Source organism: Rhinolophus sinicus, linkage group LG02 (genome assembly GCF_036562045.2).
Source record: "Rhinolophus sinicus isolate RSC01 linkage group LG02, ASM3656204v1, whole genome shotgun sequence".
In the NCBI taxonomy this organism is placed as follows: domain Eukaryota; kingdom Metazoa; phylum Chordata; class Mammalia; order Chiroptera; family Rhinolophidae; genus Rhinolophus; species Rhinolophus sinicus.
In genome coordinates this window covers 151,284,549-151,306,768 of record NC_133752.1, presented here as the reverse complement: position 1 = coordinate 151,306,768, position 22,220 = coordinate 151,284,549, and the positions used below count along the sequence as shown (strand labels likewise).

At 36.4% G+C, this 22,220-nt stretch overlaps 1 protein-coding gene across 5 annotated transcripts in view; it reads right to left on the bottom strand.

The window, feature by feature from the left end:
• Nucleotides 1-22,220, bottom strand: part of SENP1 (SUMO specific peptidase 1) — a 48,197-nt gene that overhangs the window by 5,468 nt on the left and 20,509 nt on the right. For all 5 annotated transcript variants that reach the window (XM_019748361.2, XM_019748360.2, XM_019748356.2 and 2 more), the window contains 7 exons: nucleotides 20,257-20,360; nucleotides 19,888-20,174; nucleotides 17,784-17,838; nucleotides 12,748-12,786; nucleotides 11,815-11,899; nucleotides 11,360-11,515; nucleotides 10,314-10,445 (listed from right to left, as the gene is read on the bottom strand). In XM_019748361.2, the coding sequence (XP_019603920.1) occupies nucleotides 10,314-10,445; nucleotides 11,360-11,515; nucleotides 11,815-11,899; nucleotides 12,748-12,786; nucleotides 17,784-17,838; nucleotides 19,888-20,174; nucleotides 20,257-20,360 (858 nt within the window). The remainder of the gene's footprint in view (nucleotides 1-10,313; nucleotides 10,446-11,359; nucleotides 11,516-11,814; nucleotides 11,900-12,747; nucleotides 12,787-17,783; nucleotides 17,839-19,887; nucleotides 20,175-20,256; nucleotides 20,361-22,220) is intronic.

Below are 22,220 nucleotides of genomic sequence, written 5' to 3'. Positions count from 1 at the left end.
AATGGAAAAAGAAAAAGGTGAGATATACATATAATGGGGATGGATATACATATGGGCAGAAGCCGGACAAAAGACTGAGGATTAGGTCAAAAGACTGCAGGATGAGGTGGAAGGGGGGCTACAGAGGTGAGACTGAGAGAAGAAGAAAGGAAGGAGTACAGCCGCTTAATACGGCACATTAGTAGTTAGCTTAACCTATTGGAACTGTGTGAACAATTTAAATAAATCCTGAGCTCAGAGTCTAGTATTAACAAGGCTAAGACCAAGAGTTCAATGCTTATATGTGGGTCACCAGGTTTTACACAAAGATAGAAAACTTGGCTCCATGGCCAAAGACAGCTTTTTCAGCCTAATAAGCCACCTCACAGAGGCAAACTGTTTTGGACTCAAGCGGACCTGAGTGACAGGATAAACCATCAATTGCACCGGGGAAAAAACCTCTAAACTGATGAGTAGCTCAGCAATGTCACCTTTCATAGAGGCAGACATGCATGCAGTATAAAAAACCTGTATTACATGAGACTTAAAGGAAAGTCACAAACACGAAGTGACGTTCTTCCCAGAATCTGTATGGTTAGCTTTCTCTTTTTCGTTGATTCCATTTATGCCTTCAATGTCAAGTATGAGGGAAAGAAATTAAAATGCTTGATATAGGAAATATGTGATTCTTTCTGTTAATGAAACAATGTGTTCTCTAATACTGACTATGTTGTCTAGGTTCCTTTAGGTCCAGGACTCCTTGGTATTAAAGCTTGCAAGTGACTGGGCCGGAAGTTGCTGCATACTTACTTTATGTGGTCAGATGAGGCCAGGCCAGTGTCTGTCAACTGCAAGGAATGAATGGGCTAACTGATCCATGGCTTGGACATATGACTAAGAAAACAGGCACATTTTTCAGAATGCTTTTTGGGGAATGGGAAAATGCCCCCGTCCTTTGACAAATATTTACACACTAGGATGCCAGAGCAATGAGCTACTGCCCAACAGTAGGCAACTACATACCAGGCAGGCAGCAGGGACCACTGCCAGGAACACACCGGAGCATGGTCTAGACCAGAGAAAGGGCCTATAGATGAGGATGCCTAGGCAGTTGCAGGGAAACCACACTCGCCGTGAGGCAGAGCTCCAAGGGGGGCAGGGGAAAGCTGGGATTGAAGACAGACACTGTTCTGCCTGAATCTCTGAAGCCTGAGCAAAGGCCCAGCAGGCCCAGAGGATTCGGGTTGTGGCTAATTCTTGGCCTAGTGTGATGCCCATACATAATTACAGCTCAGCTATTTTAAACAATGATAATGAATCAAGACATAATTAGGATTATAGATTTCTCCACCTACGTTTCCAATCTAACTGACCCCGAGGATAATGGTGCTAAAGATGCTTCTAGGAATGAAACAGGTAGGAACACAGGAGGGTCTGCCCAGCAAGCACAGATTTCTAGGCTATAAACTACATTCTCTAGTGAGAGAAAGTCAGCAAGAAGGGACAGATTCCTCTGGTATTCTACCCATCCCACAATACTGGCCATATTAGGAGGCTAAACCCTTCAATCCATGGGGTGACCTGCCAGTCACTGTAACCAAACCTTCCATGGCAGACAAGTTATGTAACAGGCAATGAGGACTCAAGGGAGAGGTGGAGGGATCAGGCAGAGAGACGAACAGCCGAGTACATGAAAGCCATGGAGCTATTTCTCCTCCAGGTGCCCGTAAAGGTAATTATGACCTTTGGGATAATTATCCTGAAGTAAAATAGAATGACATAAATGCGTGTCTTGCTACACATGACTATCCTATTTTTTTCAGGGAGAAAGAATTCTAGAAACCAATTAAATTTAGCTGGACTTACACAGCCTGGGTTATTTGGTTTTTAATTTTTATTTATTTTGAGAGACTGGACTATAAGGCTGAAGACCGACCCAGCTGACCAGAACAGAAACCTAGCGATCAGGATACCACACTGTTTCCTTTGAGAATCCCTCTTCCATTGCTTTTTAGCTCTGCCTCCAACCAAGATGTCTCCACTGAGAGGAAAATGGCCTCCTCCAAAGTCAGCTCATTAATTAGCTCTAAGGAGTAATCTGGGTTCTTTTTCATTTCCCCTATATCCCAGTAGGAGGGAGCTTGGTGACCTCAACGTTCCCTCCCATTAGCTGAGGATGTGTAATCTGACATCTGAGGCAGAATTTCGATCCAAGTTTCTCTCCTCAGCTTTTCAGCTATTACTCTGTCTAAATGAGGAAAAGTGCCCTAGTTTAGCCAAAACACAATCATACCAAAAATACAAGCTAGGAGATAGAGAACAAAAAGAATTCTACATGTCATCTCACAGAGGGCTAAAGATGAAGGAAAAAGAAATGAGAGAAGGGATCACAGCACTTAAGATGAAAGAGAAGCAGTGATGGTCAGAGCATTTGCTTGTATTTTGTGCCGTCAAGGGTCCCTTCCCTCCCATGGCGAGAGCCTTTCTGCCCACAAGACTCTCTTAGCCCCAAAAGATCTTGAACTCCCTTTGAAATAGGGGGCTAAAAGTAGTAAATCAGCCCTGGGCCTACTGTCAGTCTTGCCAATATATCGGCATCTGAGGACGACTGCCAGCGTCGGTCCACTTGTCCCTCTGTGGGCCTCACACAGCCTGTTTGCTTGCTGCAGCTCCTGGTGCCCACGGAGCTGCCCTTCCTGCCGTCTTCACAGCCTTGGCCATGAGCGCCTGCTTGTCTATGCAGCCCTGTCCAGGGGTGGGACGCTTGTTTAGAGTGTCTTGTTCCTTTGTGATTTTATTTGAAGAGCTGCCAGGCTGAAGCTGAAAAAAAGCTCCTCTTTAAAAGAAAAGCCTACAATGTTTTCAAACTGAGGACTCAATCCTTTTCCTGTATGTTACCACAATGACAGAAATGACCACTGCTATTTGTATCTTCCTTCTTGCCCAGTACACCAGCCAAACTATGGTTTTCTCATGCATTTAGAAGTAAAACATTTTACTAACAGTAAAATCTTGACTTTTAACTCTTCTCAATTTTACACTCTGAACCCTTCTAACAGGCTTAGAAAAAAAATGTTCTAGAAGTCCTGGGCATGACAGTGCTCCTGAGCAGAGACCAAGGCAACTTTTAGGTGGGGCGGGGTGGGGGTGGGGGGGCTGGTTTTCCCCCTATTTTACCTCTAGATTTTCACCCTGATCTTCCCACTCTGATTTTTTAAAATTCAATATGACTTGTCAACCACAAAGCCCAAAAGACTAACCAAGCAGCAGCACTTGAATATCATGAGTCAAAGTTATTCACTCCTAAGATTCAGCCTAATAATATAAAATCCAAGCAGGCAGACTTCAGGTAAGCTCTGTGTATTGTACTCCTCACTATAAACATGCACCCAGGATTTTTCTCACATGCAAATTCAAGCAACAAATTATTAGAATTACTGCTAAAGTTTTAGAGAAAGATAGGCAGGCAACACCTATTTTTAGGGAGTCATGACAACTATAGTAACTATTCGCCCTGTGACCCCCTGGTTAATCAAAAGGGCTAGTTTTACTATGAAACACTTTAAAGAGGTAAACTACAATGATGTGAAATCTACCCAAAGAGTCATGTTAGAAATGCTACAACTTCCATTCTGATCATTCTATTCCACATGCAAGACGCATAGTATATGGCAGACCTATCACATTCCCTTAACTAATTTATCTCATTTTGTCTAGTTATTTCCCTTAAGCAATCAGTTTTTATTCCCTAAGGAAAATCTATTGCCGGTGCTAGGTTTGTCTAGTTGGACTTAATGTTTTGTAAGCTGTTTCCTCTTTACTAAGTATCACTTAAACTTAACTGCTCCTTGGAAACAATTAGAAAGCTATAACCACTACCAATTCCCTATTTTCATCAAACATTTGTGTTCTGAAAGTCAGAATGCTAGGCAAAGATTTATGTGCTCTGATTCCAGATCCTGATTCTGCAATAAAAATCAGGTGACCTTGGTTTATATCCCTTATAAAATCTTACTTCTCCACTATCAAGTAAGAATTCTTTCCCTATACACAAGTCTACTGTAATGCTGAATAGCTAAGACATCTCTTTCCTTTCAGAGAGGAGACTTACAAAATAGGCAATTAGTCTGCCTGGTTAACTGTCATTAGTATAGTCAGTCTGCTATGTGGATTCTACCTTAATTTCTCCTGCACTCCCTCATTCCCCATATTTGCTATTTGGCCTTTCCTCAGCGCGTACAGTTAGAAATACAGTATTCCAACAGTCCAATGCTTTTGCATTTTGGAAACAACTGGCAATAATTAACATGGGTTTGCAAAACAGAACCAGAAAAAAAGACATGTCTGCTTGCTATTTTTCCAATCCATCCATGTAAATTACTAGTAAAGAATGATAGGGTGCTGGAGGGAAAATAAAGCGACGAGAAATGCCGTATCATTCTGTTTCTTCACACGGAAGAGGGCATACATGTTGTGTAGAGGACAAAGTGTCTCCTGCCCACAAACATTTAGGTACATGGCATCCATCTCCCTATTCTAGTCTTCTATATCCTTAATCATTTTTCTGTCTACTTATTCTATTGATTATTGAGAGAGAGGGATTGAATTCTCCGACAGTAATTAGACATTTGTCAACCTCTCCTTTCAGTTCTATCAGTTTTTGCTTCATGTATTTTGAAGTTCTGTTATTAGATGGTTACATATCTAAGTTAAGTCCTGTTGATGAACTTAACTCTTTATCATGATGAAATGTCACTGGAAATCTACTTGGTGTGATATATTAATAGTTACTTCCTCATTCATTTGATTAGAGTTTGCATCGTTCTTTTCCTTCCTTTTACTTTTAACTTATCTGTGTCTTCACACTTAAAATGGATTTCTTGTAGACAATTTTTTTTTACCTAATCCGACAATCTCTGACTTTTAATTGGATGTTTAGTCTATACTGTCCAAAATGGTAGCCACTAGCCAAATGTAACTATTGAGCACTTGTAATATAACTAATCCAAATTGTGCTGTTAAGTGTAAATGTGCTTACTGTAAGTGTAAAATGCATACCACATTTTAAACAGGTAAAATATCTCAATTAATATTTTAATATTTATTACACGACAAAATGACATATTTTGGATATATTGGGTTAAATAAAATATATTATTAAAATTAATTTTACCTTTTTTTTTACTTTTTGTAATGTGGCTACTAGAAAATTTAAAATTACATAGATGGCTCACATTATATTTCTATTGGATATGCTGGGTTAGATCATTTACATTTAATGTGATTATTGATATGGCTGAGTTTAAATCTGCCATGACGCTTTTTTTTTTCTATTTGTCTCATCTGTTCTTTGCATAGTTTTTCTTCTTTTCTTGCCTTCCTTTGGATTTTTAATTCCATTTTATCTTCATTATTGGTTTATTAAACTACTCTTTGTTTTTCAGTGGTTGCTCTAGAATTTATAATATATGTCTTTAACAGCCTATCTTCATATAACATCATACCACTTCATGTACTGTGTAAGAATCTTAGGCTAATGCATACTTCCATTTCACCCCTCCTTTGTGTTATGAATTGTCATATATTTTACTTCTACATGTTACAAATCCTGCAGTACCTTATTTTATTTAAGTGTTAGTCAATTGTCTTTCTGATATTAAAAAAGGAGAGTGTTTCCATTGTTCTTCATTCCTTTGTGTAGATGGAAATTTCCACCTCATACGTTCCTTCTTCCTAAAGAACATCCTCTAATATTTCTTATAGTATAGGTCTGCTCGTGATGAATTCTCTCAGCATTTGTCTAAAAAAGCAGTCTGCTTTATGAAAGATCATTTACTGGGTATAGAATCTAGTTTGCCAATTTTTTTTCCCTTCAGTACATTAAAGATGTAACTAAGTACATTTTCTTCTGACCTACATGGTTTCTGGCAGATTTTTGTTCCTCTGTACATAATGTCTCTTTTCCTCTGTTTGCTTTTATTATTTTTCTCTTTATCACTGGTTTTCAGCAACCTGATTATTATATACTTTAGTGTAGTGTTTCTTCTAGTTGGGGTATGCTGAATTTCTTGGATCTGTTGCTTTAAGTTTTCAAATTTGGAAAATCTTCCACCATTGTTTCTTAATTTTTTCTGACACCACTTATACCCCACCACTCCTCTGGGACTCCAATTATATGCTTAGATTGCTTGATATTGTCCCACAGCTCACTGATGCTCTAGTCATCTTTCTTCAGCCCTTTTCTGTGTTTCACTTGCTTCCTCTGTTGTATCTTCAGATTCATTTATTTTTTTCCTTTTGCAGTGTCTAATCTACCGTTAATCCCATCTCACATATGTTTCAATTCAGATACTGTATTTTTCATCTCTACAAGTTCAATTTCGGTCTTTTTTTATATCCTCCATTTCTCTTCTCATACTGTCCATTTTCCTTTACCTTCCTGAACATACAGAATATGTTTAGAATATCTGTTTCAATATCCTTATATGCTAATTCTATCATTTTTGTCATTTCTGGGTATTTCTAGTGATGGGATTTTTCCCTTGTTACAAGTTTCATTTCCCTTCCACTTTGCATGCCTGGTAATTTTTGATTGCATGCTAGATATTGTGAATTTCATGTTGTTAGGTTTTGTTGTTACTAGAATTTGTCATGTTCCTTTAAATATTGTTGGGGTTTGTTCTGTGATATAGTTAAGTTACTCGGATCAGTTTCAAGCTTTTAAGACTTGTATTTAAGCTTTGTTACCATGGGTCTAGAGTAGCCTTTATTCTAGGGCCAGTTTGGCCCCATTCCTGAAGCAATAACCCTTTTGAGGATTCTAGTCAATCATGACTTTTCCACTCTAGCTGGTCGAAGCATGAACTATTTCTGGCACCTGTGTTAGCTCTGAGGCTTGTTCTGATTCTTTCTTCCTGGTGGTTCCCAGCCTCTGGTAGTTTCTTCCCAAATATGTACAAATGAATACTCAGCCAAAGATTCAAGGAGGGGAGGCTCTGCACATTCCTGGAGCTTTCCCTTTACGCAGCAACTTCCCCTCCAGTATTTTACCTCACAAATCTTAGCTACTTTAGCCTCTCCGAACTAAACTCTGTCCCCTCCATGCAGCAAGACTGTCAGGCACTGCTAAGTTCTACCAGTTCTGCACCCTCAACACACAAACCCAGTAAGCTGTGGCAATCATAGGCTCTTCCTTTTCATTTCCCTTCTTTCAGGGATCACTGTTATCCAATGTCTGAAAATTGCTGTTTCATGTTTTGTCTAGTTTTCTAGTTAAGCTGCAAGGGTAAATTTGATCTGTTTTATTCTATCCTGACCAAAAGGAGAAGTCAGATCCATTTATTTGTATGCCTAAATAATTTCCATGTATTTCTAAATTTATCTGATGTCTTAAAAAACAACTCTCAGACACTCTATGCAGAACCATCAAGCCATAAAGAGAAACACAAAGCCCAAAGCAGTCCTCTCTTAGGATCATTAGAATCTAAGGGTTAGAATCTTAGGTTAGATTCCAGAAGTTAGCCAATTCAATCTCTAGGAATTAATAAATAATTTCTAGTATTGATATCCATTTTAAAATATTTCCATTTATTTCTTGATTGGCTTTCAATCTACTTTTGCACCTAATTCCTCTTCGCTTTAACCCGGTCCTCCTTCCCTTAAATATTTCTATTAATAACTAATCACCAGACCCAGTATAGAAATCCCCATCTAATGTCCCTGATGTTGTCACTCTTCCAGCCTCCTTTTTTATTCTTTTTACAAGGCAGCCAGTTCCCACATTCCATGTTTGAAAATTTTTCACTTTCTTACAGTAAGGTAAAATGTGAATCCTGTCAATCATTAGTCTTTTGAAGCTATACAGAATTTAACTATTCACCCACATAAAAATCCTTTCATGAAAACATGTTTGAAAGCCTACTGGATGAACAGGCACTGTGGCCTACTCTTCTTTTAGGAAAGAGACCAGACAAAGGGTAGCCTAATGGCTTTCTGTACATATCCCAAATACAGAACTTCTGGATTTTATTTTCCTTATAGACTAAATCTGATCCCTTTCACTTCCAGGATCTTATAATCCTTGTCTATAAAAAGTTAAGAATAATTTGTCAGTCACCTTATTTTGGAAAAAGTTTTACTGAAATCTATAAAACTGAGAGGAGATACAAAAAGAAAAGAAATCGTTTTTAATGAAAATATCTATTTGAGGGAAGAGGAATAGGGTTGAAGAGATGACAAACTGACTTGCAAAAGACAATTGAGAGTCCACAATTGAGAAACAGAATTAAATATTTTTAAATGAATACAAATACTTAAGGATAACTACTAATTCCCCATCAGAAGTTAGCTTCTCAAGGGCAATAACTTTGAAAGCTTAGGAAGTGTGGTACTTTGAAAATGGTTCTCATTATCATGGACATGTGAATTGGCACCTGCTTTCAAGATTACCATTATTCTGAACTCAGAAGACAAGCACTCCCTACAAAAATTATGGATAGGTGTGGTAGAGATAAAGTAGACAAGGAATTTGTCCTTCCCCTCATCTGTTATAAATAATGTAACTTCCATTAACTTTGCTTGCTAAAAATCCAGCCTCTGATCGGCCTAGGGAATGGAAAATATGTCTTGATGAATGCCACCTCTGTAAGGGATCTCACTGAGGTAACTGCCACAGTAAATAACTACCAAGAACTCAGCTCATACCCTACTCATTGCTGCCCCCTAGAAGGTTTTGCATAATTCACAACAAACAGGCTACAATCCCTGTAGAATAAATAACCCCCTCCTATTTATCAGCGGCAGGCAAAAAAAAACAGCAAGGGACCTCGATTAATGTCTCCAAATCAAAAACATTTAATTGGTAGATACTTCTGCTGTCCTTGATTTTCATTTTGTCCTTTGATTTGGTAAGCTCTTTTTTTCTTGTTATTTGATATGACCTAATATCATTATTCTGAGCCAAAAGAAGCAAGGGTGGTTTCCCCTAAAGCAAGACAGTACTGAACCGTATCTTCCTTGCTATTCTTGGTCAAAGATATTATTCAGGGAGTAATGAACTTCTGAAATTTGTATCTTATAAACTCACCAGTGGCAAAGAGAATGGGGTAGTTGAACTGGCCCTAGAGAAAATCAACATGTTGGGCATGACATATGCCTCTCAAATTCTATATACCAGGATCCAATTTAAGATTCTGAGGCAGTATGATATCAGACATAAGAGCCAATGCTTGGGCCTGAATCCTGCTACTTACTAGCTCTGCTACTTACTAGCTGTGTAATCTTGCAAGTTTCTTAATCTTGCTATGCCTTGCTTCTTCATCTATAAAATGGAGATGATAAAATTACAGTATCTACCTCCAAAGGTTGTGGTGACCACTGCATGTGTAGAAAACTTAGAATAGTGCCTAACATGAGGTAAATGCTCAATAGATGTTAGCCAATATTATTATTTGGAAGGTCCTAAGCATACAAGACCAAAACACAGGTATCTAGACTATCTAGTGCTTACTATGCTGAGTATCTAAAAGTCCTCCATAGCCGGAAAGCTTGAGTACACCCAAAAATATGAGGCAGGGATGCTCCTAGTGGGCCTAAGAAGGGAAGCAGGTAATTAGGAAAGAACAACAACAACAAAAAAACACCAAAAAGAACTCCACCCATTTTCTTTTGTTGTGAAAATATCCTTCTGAAATAAAACAGGCTCCTAGAGGTTTAGGACTAGGACAGATCAGTTTGAAGACTACAGTGTAATCAACTTACTTAAAATAATTAGAACCCTTGGGAGATGAGGACCATAACTTTTTTTTAACCCAGTACATCAAATATTTAATAATATAACTTTTTAATGTCAGTTTTTTAAATATCATGTATAAAATGTAGGCTATTTTAGAAAGTCATAACCTGTGACCTAGAACAAGTAGAGAGAGCAGGGGAAGCAGAAATGGATTCCTGCATGCAAAGTATTCCTTCCTGCTACAACATAGTCAGCTATTAAGTATTTGCTCAGAAGATGTGAACTGCAGGGTAAGGGCCTTAAAGAGAGTGAGAATACCAGTGAGTGAATGTCCTCTCCTTCAGTGTCCAAATCGTCAATACATAAAAAGGTACATCAGCAGTTCTCAGACTTTAAGGTATATAAAAATCTCCTGAGATGCTTTTTAAAATGTGCATCTCTACCACACTGCCTCATACTTATTCAGGAGAGGCATGTGAGTGCTGATTCTCAGTCAGGTCATCCAAGGACCACACTTTGAGAAATAGTGAGACACTGCCTTGACTTAATTTTCATTTAATATTCACCCCCTATCTGAATGTAAAAATGGGTGCAAGATTACCTCATCATTGAGCCAGTTCAGATGGTTTAGAGTTTGAATATCTTTGCGTGTAATGGTCAAGCGGAATGCTTCACTCAGAACTTCATCCTGGTTCCCATTACGAAATACATTCTTTATTTCTTTCTCCATTTCCTAAAGAACCAAGAAGAGGCATCCGAGATCAAGCATACATGGCTTCAGACACACCTGAGTTCTCACTAAACCCCATACAATCCCCAGACTATTTATCATTAATCCACTGTTTACTTCTAACGTTTGGTTTCCATTCTTTCCAGTGATCTTCCTGATTACCTCCTTCCATCCCATCTTGTCCTCTCTTCTCTTTTTTCAGCACATTTCAGACCCTTGTTTCATATTATTCCTAAAGTCTAAAATAACCTTCCGCTTTCAAATTTTCTAAGTCCATAAGAAGACCTAATTATATTTTATATCTCTGGTCTAAACAATTTCCTGAGAAATAGAATGTTTCCTAAAAGGTAGTCAGGGAGTAAAGGTAGTCTCTTTTAGATACACTTTCCCAGGAAAATTTCATTTTTTTAATGTAAAATATGTAATATAGCACAACTATAATAAATGTGCTATACTCACCAGCTATATTATAGATTTTCAAGCAGAAGACTGGATTAAGGAACAGATTATTTTAAAATGTACATAGACTTTTATGTATGTTCCAAATTTTATACTGAATTTTTATTACTTAAAAAAAAGTAAACCTCAGTTTATTATTTGATATCAAAATACTATAGATATGCATTAAGTAAAAATGCACGTTGATGATGCAAATTAAATGGAAAAAAAAATGCAAACGAAACAAGTTTATTAAATGCTTTTTCACTAACGTTATTAAAAGCCACCCATAATTATTCCCTCAATTTTCAATCCTTTAAAAATAAAGCCAATATTGGGATATAATACAAATGAAAGCAGGAGCACGCAATACAATTTAAATATCAGGTGTTCTACTACTTTTATGTTTTAAATTCCTTCAAAGTATTCTTTCTTAACACAACACTTGTTAGTACAGGAATTTATATTATGTAATTTACCTCTGTGATTTCAGGAAATTCATCTTCACTATCAGCTAATTTACGACCTTTTTTTTCTGTTTCTTGGGCGATTGTGACAGGGATCTCCTTTTCAAGAGGTACACGAAGATGTAGTTCTACTGAATCATGTACTGAATGTTCCTGTTCCTGCAATCTCTGAAAGACAGAACTTCAGATAAGTGGGATAAAGACATATGCTCTCTCTCTACACTGAGTAGTATTAGCTCGATACACCAAGAACATACACCACTTACCATACAATGCTGTGTCACACAATCTTGCATTACAACAGCTTTGACGCCAAATCCAGGTAAGCTTCCAAATTAGTTTCAACTTGGAAATGCTATTTATATATATATATATATATATATATATATATATATATATATATATATGTATGTATGTATATACACGATTATATATGCTATTATAATCTTATCCCAATTTTTTTTTACCTGGTTTTGAAGCTGTAATGCCAGTGCTTTCTGCTCTTCAATCTGGCGCAATCTTTCCCGTGCTCGAGAATCATAAACACTAGTTCTAGGAAATGAAAAGAAATGTGACAAATGCAGACCCCTCTCTTAGCATCAAGCACACTGTTGATACACAATGAGCATTAAATATAAAATCCTCCTACAGAAAGTCTAAATCCTTACACCAACTTATCACTGTACTTCTATTTCAAGACAGAGTGAAACCACATGGAGTTATTGAAATCATCCTACTGTTTTTATTGAAATGATGAAATTAGTTGTGACCAAATGTGAACAGGTGACTTTTGTGGATACTTGTAAACGTGCTGTCCTTTTTAAAAACAGTTTCTAAGAGTCTACAGAAAATGAAACTTTATTTTAGAAATCCAAAAATGAGACTGAATCCCAAAGGAGAAAATAATACAAGATGTCAATGAGGTTTTAATTAAAATATTGTATTTATTAACCTAAAGAAGAAATATGGGTTGACTTTTTTCTTTAAAAAAATCAACAAGACCGGGACATTGGATAACTCAAATTGAGTTCTTAAAACTGGAGACTAAAGGTTTTCAATGATTTTGTAAACTCCAGAAATAGAAATCAGTCAATAAATTAGTTTTATCAATGTGAAAATAAGGGCATTTATTTTCCTTTCTATATAACTGCTAACTTTGAAGTATTTTTCCAATTCAAGTTAGCTTCGACAATTGTTATAAATTTAATAAACCTGAACACAGAAATGTCCTAACACCAACAGAATTTAAAAAACCAACAACTTAAAAGGTGTTTTATAAATAGCTATAAATAGGGAATTTTTATTAACTAATAATAGGTAGGATGATTGGCTCATTGAGTTCTTCTAACTGAAAAGAAAGTGATGGAAAAGGAAAAATGATACCAAAAATAGTAACTTACAATTCTTTGATCCACAGCTCTGCCTGGAAAAAAGTAGGACTATGGGTAGGAAAAGAAAAATGTGATAAATGAGCAGGAGGCTTATGAGAAAATTCAAATATCTTCACCAAGAAAAGCAATGATTTAAATAATTTACAAGAATGCTTTACAAATAGGGAATAAATAAAAGAACCCAAATTACATAAAATAATTGTAACTGGTAACTAAAGGAATACAAATGAGTCATTAGCATACATACTGGTTAAAAAGTTCAACATAGAAATTAAGTTTAGCATAGCTCCTTACTTACATTATGTGAAAGAGTATATTACTTGTCAAGATAATACATTAAGCTAGAACATTATTCTTCCCAAATGGTTCAGACTGACAGATTTATTGATTTAATCAAATCTTACAGGTTCTTGGACTTGTCAGTCTACTTGAATCAAATACATTCAACCATATGAATATGGATGATCCTAGAGAGTATTATGCTAAGTGAAATAAGTCAGACTGAGAAAGACAAATACCATTTGATCTCACTTATATGTAGACTATAAAGAACAAAATACATGAACAAACTAAAGAGAACAGACTCATAGATACAGAGAACAAACTGGTGGTTACCAGGTGGGAGGGGAGTTGGGGGGCTGGGTGAAAAAGGTGAAGGGATTAAGAAGTACAAATTGGTATTGGTAGTCACAGAATAGTCACAGGGATGTGAAGTACAGTATGGAAAATATAGTCAATGATATTGTAAAAACTATGTATAGTGTCAGGTGGATACTAGACTTATCAGGGGGATCATTTCATAAATTATATAAATGTCTAACCACTACACTGTTCACTTGAAACTAATAAAAAGTAATATTGAATGTCAACTATAATTGAAAAAAAAATAGTCACAGGGATGTAAAGTACAGCATAGGGAAGATAGTCAATAATATTGTAATAACTATGTACAATGTCAGATGGGTAATAGACTTATTGGGGTTATCACTTTGTGAGGTATATAAAAGTCTAATCACTATGTTGTTTTGTACACCTGAAACTAATATAATAATGTATGTCAACGGTAATTGAAAAATAAATTTTTAAAAATTAAAAAAAAGTCGTAACAAAAAGATACGTTCAACCAAATCACAGTAGATACTGAAAATCCCCACCCACAGAACAGTCCATATCAAACAGCTAATGAGTCAATGAATAAATCGAAGTGGAGAATCGACAATACAATTCCATTCCAAACGGGAGAGATCAATTCTATTCTGTGCGGCTCTTGCTGACAGACAACCCGAGTGAATAAATGCTTAGCAGAGTCACAGGCATGTTAAGTGTATGCCCCAGAGTCTCTTGCTGTTCTCCACTTCCTCATCTCCTTGCCAAGCCCTAACTGAAGGATCTCACAGAAACACATGGAAGAAGAGTGAACACTTTCACAAAGAAAACTTTTAGATACACAGTACAAGTGACTATAGCATCAAATTGGGAGTTAAGAGACCAGGATCTCCTGGAGCTGTCCCTGATCAGCTTGGTGACTTTGAGAAAGTCACTTCACTCCCATGAGCCTTAATTTCTGGATTTGTAAAATATGGAGGTTAGAGACCCTTTCAGTGCTTAAATCGCTACAATCTGTCCTAGTGAAGGCAAGAACAAAGGCTCAGAAGGCAGTCTGCTCCTTAGCCTATCTTTTGAGAATTAGTATTGCCAACCATCCTTAGGCTGGGGTTTGGCAATGAAAATGCTATTCTACTGCCTCCCCACCGGCACCGAGGTTAATAAGGGGAGAACATAGGAGGAAGTGGTCTATTCCCCTGGTGCAGTGAACAACTGACATAACAACTAAAACAGAAAGCCACAGAGATCAGTGGTAGCAGTTAGGGTCTACTTAGTGATACAAAAACAAATAAACATGAGAACGCATTTATTGCACAATATGAAAAGTTGATAAGAACCACCCAGAATTGCACAGTACTGGGTCATGCTATTCACATTTGACTACTTCCCTTATTAGAATATATACTACATAAGGTCAGAAATTTTTGTCTTTTGTATTTACTACTGTATCCTCTGCACCAAGAATAGTGCCTGGCACATAGCAGGCGCTCCGTATTTATTGAATAAATGAATAATGCAGGGGACAAGACTTTTCTTCAATGGGTGGAGGTATCTGCTGGCTTAGGAACACAAAATGCAGGGGGGGAAGCAAAATCTCTTTGCTTTTCAAAGAGATTATATGTTATTTCTCATACAACTGAAGCACACAGTAATAACTACAATAACTTACTGAACACCTACTTTGTACTCCAGCTGTAAAATTCTGCTCTAGATGCATTACATATTAGTTAAGCCTCAGGTTAATCCTCACATATCAATTAAACCTCCATACACGTATAACAGGTATAAGGAATTACTACTCACAGTATACAGAAAAGGAAATTGAGGTTCAGAAGGATAATTTGTCTTGAAAGAGCCAGGATTAGAAACTGTGTCTGTCCAATTTCAAGGACTGCATTCTCTCTACAAATGTAAAGTACCTTTTAATAACTAAAGCATTAAGCCAAAACGAAGATGGTGAGTACTTGAACTCCTCGAGAGAGCACCGCAGGCCTTCTAGGAAATTCACTCACCTAACCAAGATTTATTTACTAAGTACCCATCATGTGTCGGGCACTATGATTGCTCCCAAGGTACAGTGACAGAAGTTCTAGGAGGGGAGACAAATGCTACCTGGAGAAGTCAGAGAAAAAATAGCCTGAGTCGGATTTCAAAAAGCAAAATAAGAGTTTAACAAGTGGACAAGAAGAGAAAGGGAATTGCAGGCGGCAGGATCAGAATGTACAATGACACAGAGGCATGAAATGACATGGCATAGTCTGGGAAATAAGGGGCAAACCTTCACTGCTGGTAGGAGATTAAGAATAAAGAGCCAATCCACCAAGACTTGGGACAGTAGCCTCCAATTTCGATAAACAGCATTATCCAATCAGTCTTACCCAAGAGACCATTTCTCCTTCTATCTCATTCTTCAGTCACCACTAGGAGAACTCCTCCATAACGGAAAGGCAGATTTAATAAAAAACAATTACAGAACTGAAAACACCCTTCACAGGAGACCGACCGTTTCAAGAAAGAACACCTTCTTTTGTGCACTACCTGTGAAACACCTTTCTAAGTGCTTTATCTGAAAGTTAATCTTCACAACAATTCAATAGTAAGATAATAATACTGGCATTTTATTGATAAGGAAACTGAGGTTCAGAAGAGTAACGTGTTCAAAGTTACGTGAAGCCTGGAAAAGGCAGGAGCAGAACCCAGGCCTGACTCTAAAAAAAAAAGTATAAAGAATCCAAACTGTAAAGTCTCCTTGAGAAACAGAGACTATTTTATAAATATCTAAACTTTAGAACCTGTAGGGGAGTGGCAAAGAAGTAGTGGAACTGAGATGAGAAAGAACATTTTATTATCATCACTAATCTTCTCAATGGAAAACTGGTACTATCAGCATCCTAGCAATTGAATTGCTAAGGCCATATATGGCAAAGATGTAGCAATCTACCTAGTACCATATTGAATTACAGAGGGAGAAGTACTTGATACCTCCCAGGGGGTCAAGTTGCATATAGAAGGTCACATTGGAATTGAGGCTTAAAAGATAAGAAAGCAACTATTGCCAGATAGACAAGTTGAGGTGGGGGGCCATATCAGGCAGAAAGAATGTTGAATGTGAAGGTAAGAAAGTATATATCATATTATAGCACAGCATATAATAAACACATGAAAGAGTCCCATATTTCCATATGGCTCCTTCACTCACCTCTGTCATGTCTCTCAATTGTCACCTTACCAGACTTGCTGTGACCATCCTTGATAAACAGCATCCCCTTCTTCAATCGATATATTACCACTTTATTCTTTTTTTTCACAGAACTTATCACCACCAGGCATATATGTTTATTTGTTCACTATTTGTCCCCCACTCTTCCCCTTACACTTCTTACAACTAGAAGATAAGCTCCTTTTTTATTAAATGCAAATTGTATTAGTGCACTTTAAAGCAAAAATACTGTGCACTTTGAATTAGTATTGTAGATACTTTTAACTACTTAATTATTTTTTAAATATATTCCAATATTTTTAAGTGTAATTGAATATTTGCAGCACTGTTTATTATTTATATTAGGGAAAAAGCAGCCTCAATCAACTTGCTCTGGCATTCCATAATTTGTGTTCGCACACCTCTAATATAGATTTATACATACCTATCAAATGGTTACTCTGGCTATGCTATGATTTTAAATCTTTATCTGAATTTGATTTTAATGTACCACAAAAATACAACTTATTACTTTCTATATAGTAAGTATCTTATCTATTTATTCATATTCCATATTTGCAGAATATTAACTAGAATTGCACACTCTTGAATTAAATACCAGTGTGCAGATTTCAAGTCACCCATCTTAATCTCCAGCTCACTCCATCCCTGCAGCATTCCTGGAAATATTCTCAATTTGGATGAGTCCAATTCCCTAGGAGCTAAAGGGTAAAGAGTAAGGGAAACTGTATCAACTTAGAGCAACACCATGAATGTAAGCTCCTTGAGAGCAGGATTTCATTTTGATCACTGCTGTTATCCCCAGTGTCTGGACTTCTGCTTGGCACACAGTAGACTATTAATAAATACTTGTTAAAGGAAAGAATGTATGATAAAAAGCCAGGTTTATAGAGGAAGTGCTTCTGTCTGATAAGCCATCCTTGAGGGAATTTAATCAATGATCAAATATGCATTTTAGATCATTCTGGTTGCAGAATGAAAGACTAAAGAACAATTCATAGAACGGATCAGAGAACATGGTAGAAGATGGAATGAAGAACAAAATGGAGGCTGGAGAAAGGAAGACCACTTAGAAAGTAATTGAAATAATTCAAACACACATGACAGAGGTCTGAATTGAGGCAGTTTTAGTTTTATATTATGTAACTCTTAGTGAAAAAAAATGTAGTTAAACAGAGGGAAAACAGTATGTTAATAATGTCCTTTTTCTAAAATTTACCTGGGAGTTGGCGTCTGGGAATCTTTCACTTTGAGTAAAATCACGGAGTCTGATCCTAAACAAAGAAACACAAGAGCCTATCATTATTAATAGAATTCCACAGTTATATATTCTAGATGTCTGTAGTTTAAGTTCCCATACTTTGTTATGTTCTATTTCCATAAAAATAACCTAGTATGAGGATAAAGGGAAGATGGAAGAGAAAGAAAGGCACATTCATTTTCACTGAGCCAAGAACAGGGCTTACTAAAGAGCCTGCAAATAAAGCAGTGACTCTAAAATACAAGTATACGTGCCCTTCAGCATCTACTTCTGGGCTGTGCTTGTTCCCTGTGCTTCCTCTCTGTTCCTAGGGAACAAGAACATGGTGGAAGATGGAATGAAGAACAAAAATCTTTAGTTCATAAACTACCATATGACTGAATAAGGTGAAAGAGCAAAGCAGAAGGAAGAGGGAAGGAGAAGGAAGAAGGGAAGGGAAAGCAGAATGAAACAGCTATAGGAGAAGTAGCAGTATAAAAAGTTTGAATTCTATCACATTCTATCATTTATTTTCTGTATTAATAAAAGCAAAAATCATGTCCTTTTAAAGCACTACAATTAAAACCTTATTTAGAATATTTATTAAATAGGAAAGTAATTAAACAGTTTGATGTAGTATACCGTGTTTCCCTAAAAATAAGACCTAGGTGGACAATCAGCTCTAATGTGTCTTTTGGAGCAAAAATTAATATAAGACCCAATATTATATAAGACCCAGTCTTAATTTTTGCTCCAAAAGATGTATTAGAGCTGATTGTCTGGCTAGGTCTTATTTTTTGGGGAAAAAAGGTATTTGTCCCAGTTTAGTTGTATCTAAGCATCTGCCATACAATGTGTGTTTCTGAGGTTAAAAGCTTTTTAAAAAAATGATAGCTCGAAGTCACCTCACTAAATTTAACACAAGTTTTCATGAATATGTGTAGCTATATAATGATGCCACCAATAATTTTAATTTTAATTGGGGATTACAATTGTGAGAATTTTTGAAAGCGAGGAACAGATTAAAAAAAAAATCAAATGTCTTAGGAAGGAGAGCCTTAGAAATCCATCTATCAAAAGATTCCCAATGTCTAAACACTTAACATAAAACTTGTTTTAAATTACATACCTAAATGCATACCAGAAGTATACACATAACACATACCTAAAGAAGGGGAAACTAAGCAAAAAAAGAAAATTATGATGACAAAACCTTAATTAACTGGAATGCTAAGACAGAATATTTTGGTTAGCTGAAAGTGAGGCAGAAAATTCTTTTTGTTTCCAAAACTTGTTGATGACCATTCTAAAATGCATACAGCCATTATACAGATTTTGTAAGTATTACTTGAGTAAGAACTTACACTTCAATACTTAATTGATGTTCTAAAACTCCTAGAACATCAGAGTACAGATGACCCTTCAACAACATGGGTTTGAACTGCGCGGTCTACTTAGATGCAAATTTGTTTTCAATAAATACTGTAGATGTATTTTCTCTTCCTTATGATTTTCTTAAGATTTTCTTTTCTCTAGCTTACTTTACTGTAAGAGTACTGTATATAATACATACAACACACAGAATATGTGTCGACTCTTTATATTATTGTTAAGGCTTCTGGTCAACAATAGGCTATTATTAGTAGTTAAGCTTTGGGGGAGTTAAAAGTTATACAGCACACGGATTTTTGACTGCACACGGGTAGGCGGATGGGTGGTGCCCCTAACACCTGCATTGTTCAAGGATCAACTGTACTTAATTTACATTGTAAAGTACTAGAACAAAGAAAGTACTGAAGTGATTGGGCTGAACATACTATGACTTTGCTTAGGAAGTTAATCTTTTAAATAAAATACTACATGAAATCACTGGCATCTCCATTTAAAAAAAAATGTTACTTGTAGATTTAGTTTACTCATAGCGTGGCTAACTGAATTAAATGTATTTAAGTTATTTATTTATGTTAAGTTACATGTGTATTACAACCTAGCGTGTAATTCACATATGTCCCATAAAGTTAATTGGCTGTGAGGAAATAAGAGTTGAATTACATGGAAAATACAGTTATCACAACATTTTTACCTTCAGATTGTGTATTATTCAAAGCTGTTAAGTTATCTAGCTGATGTGGAAATGACTGGTGATGTTGGGGTGGGGAGAGGGGGTCGGAATCTTTGGATGCGAAGGAAGCGTCTGGCGTATAAGACGACAAGGGACACGTGCGGTGGGACAGCTGCTCCTGGGAAGTTAAAACGCTGGCAGATCCAGAGGATGACGCGTCAGAGCCAGCGATCTGAGCCGCACAAGAGTTTCCATTTTGAAACAGTGGGTCTTTCAAAGCGTTCTTACCGGAACTGAGACATCGAGAACTAGCAAGGGAAGAACACAGTTTTAGTATCATGGAACAAAATGGAGAATTCAATTCATCTGAAATATGTTTCTGTGACTCACAGGTGTAAAGGAAAATGTGTGGTAGGTTTGGCTACAGAAAACTGTTTCCCTGTGACCATCTGGAGCAGCTGTCTGTAAATCTCTCTTTCTTCTTCTTGAACTGTCTATAAAAGAAAAACGAAATCTTAAATACATTTAATGAGGCAAGTGTTTCCCAAAGTAGAATCTAGATTTCCACAAGCCCTGCCAAAGCTCAGGCAGAGTCCTCAAGAAAATTAAGAATTACAGTTCATTAAGGATATTCTACAAAATTATAAAGTACATATAAGAGGAGTTTAGTAAAGTAAATATCAGATAGTATATTTTGGAAAATCATAGGGCACACACATAAATAATACTGCAGAGAAGCTATAGGATATGAAACCAGAAGGCCAGCAGGCAATCACTTCTGAATAAACTGATAAGAGTCCCAGAAATAAAACACGTGAGGAGCTCTAAGTTAAGATTCAAAAAAACCCCTTGATTCCTGATACCTGCTAGAAAAATCGTAAGGCAGTAACCAGAACAGTCAAGATCTGAGTGTGATATCTTGCTAACAGTTTTCTATTCTATTCAATTTTTAAGAGGGTATTTTCCAGACATGGTTTTCATCTCCAACATTTATTTCACTTTTCCTAAGTCCCAAGTTCTTGCCATTGTAGAGCTTACATTACAGTTAAAGGATTGACAAACAAAAAACTAGTCAGGTAAAATGAACAAAAATAAAGAAGGGAATAATAGAAAGTGATGGAAGGGGAACAGAAGACACAGGTAAGACCTCTCTAAAAAGGTGGTATTTCAATAGAAACCTAAATCAAGGGAGGAAGTAAGTCATAGAAATTTATAAGAGAGTATTCCAGACAAAGGAACAGCAAATGCAAAGGCCCTGAAACAGGAATGTGCTTGATGTGTTCAAGGAATAGTAAGGTCAGTGTGAGTCAGGACAAGAGTAGTACGAAATGAGATCACTTAGCAGAAAATCAGATTACACAGGACTTGTAACCATGGTAAAGAGTCTATTCCATTCAGATCCACTACAGCAAAGGGCTGCACTCACTAAATAATATACCCAGTACTTATTTTTTCTTTAAATCTTACATACATCTTACTACAATCATGAACTTCACAAAATAACTGTAATACTTTGTGCCAGGGCAAGCAGCATTTTGCATTATGACATTTCAATACGCACACAGCATTTTATTCAGTTATAAATGTTTGTTAGAGGCATCATGAATTAAGCAACGATCCATGTAAAAGTACAGAAATACTAATTTTTTTCTTTTTGAATCATTTTTTGCTACATAGTAAATTTCAATTACATTGTCAGTATAAGGTTACTGATCTAACAAGATACACCTTGAACTGTGATGTATGACAATTACTAATGAGAAAAAGCTATCCTTAAATTTGAATAGTTGAATGATAAGGAAAGTTGGAATTAGTTGAGCCCATTTGGTGGAAAAATAGACCCAAGAGAAAAAACAAATTTGTAATGTTCTATGTGAAGAAAATAAACCCCGTTATTTTATCCCTTCGACATTAATATTTTATTCCAGTTGATGGCAGTCCACTTTTCTAGTGTTTATGAAGAAAGTGTCTATGGTATTGGGCAGGCACTTCAGGGACAGCACAAAATTATGTTTAGAAAAACACAATTACCAGGTGTAAATTAACATCAATGACCAAATCTGTATTTTGGGGCTATTCTACTAGAGAGGATACGAGTATTTGAGAAACAAATTTAAAAACCATAATTAAAATAAATTCCTCTTTATTAAAACCAAAATTTGCTATTATGAAGATAGTCTGAAGAATGAAACATCATTACAGATTATTAGATTGTAAGAGAGACCTTTGCCAACCAACTCCACAGTGATCTATCTATATACAGAAAAGAAAGCTGTGTTATCTTACCCTTTAATGACCAGAATTTTTGAATACCACCCCCCACCCTCACCCCATGTAAATCTTGACTCCACTTT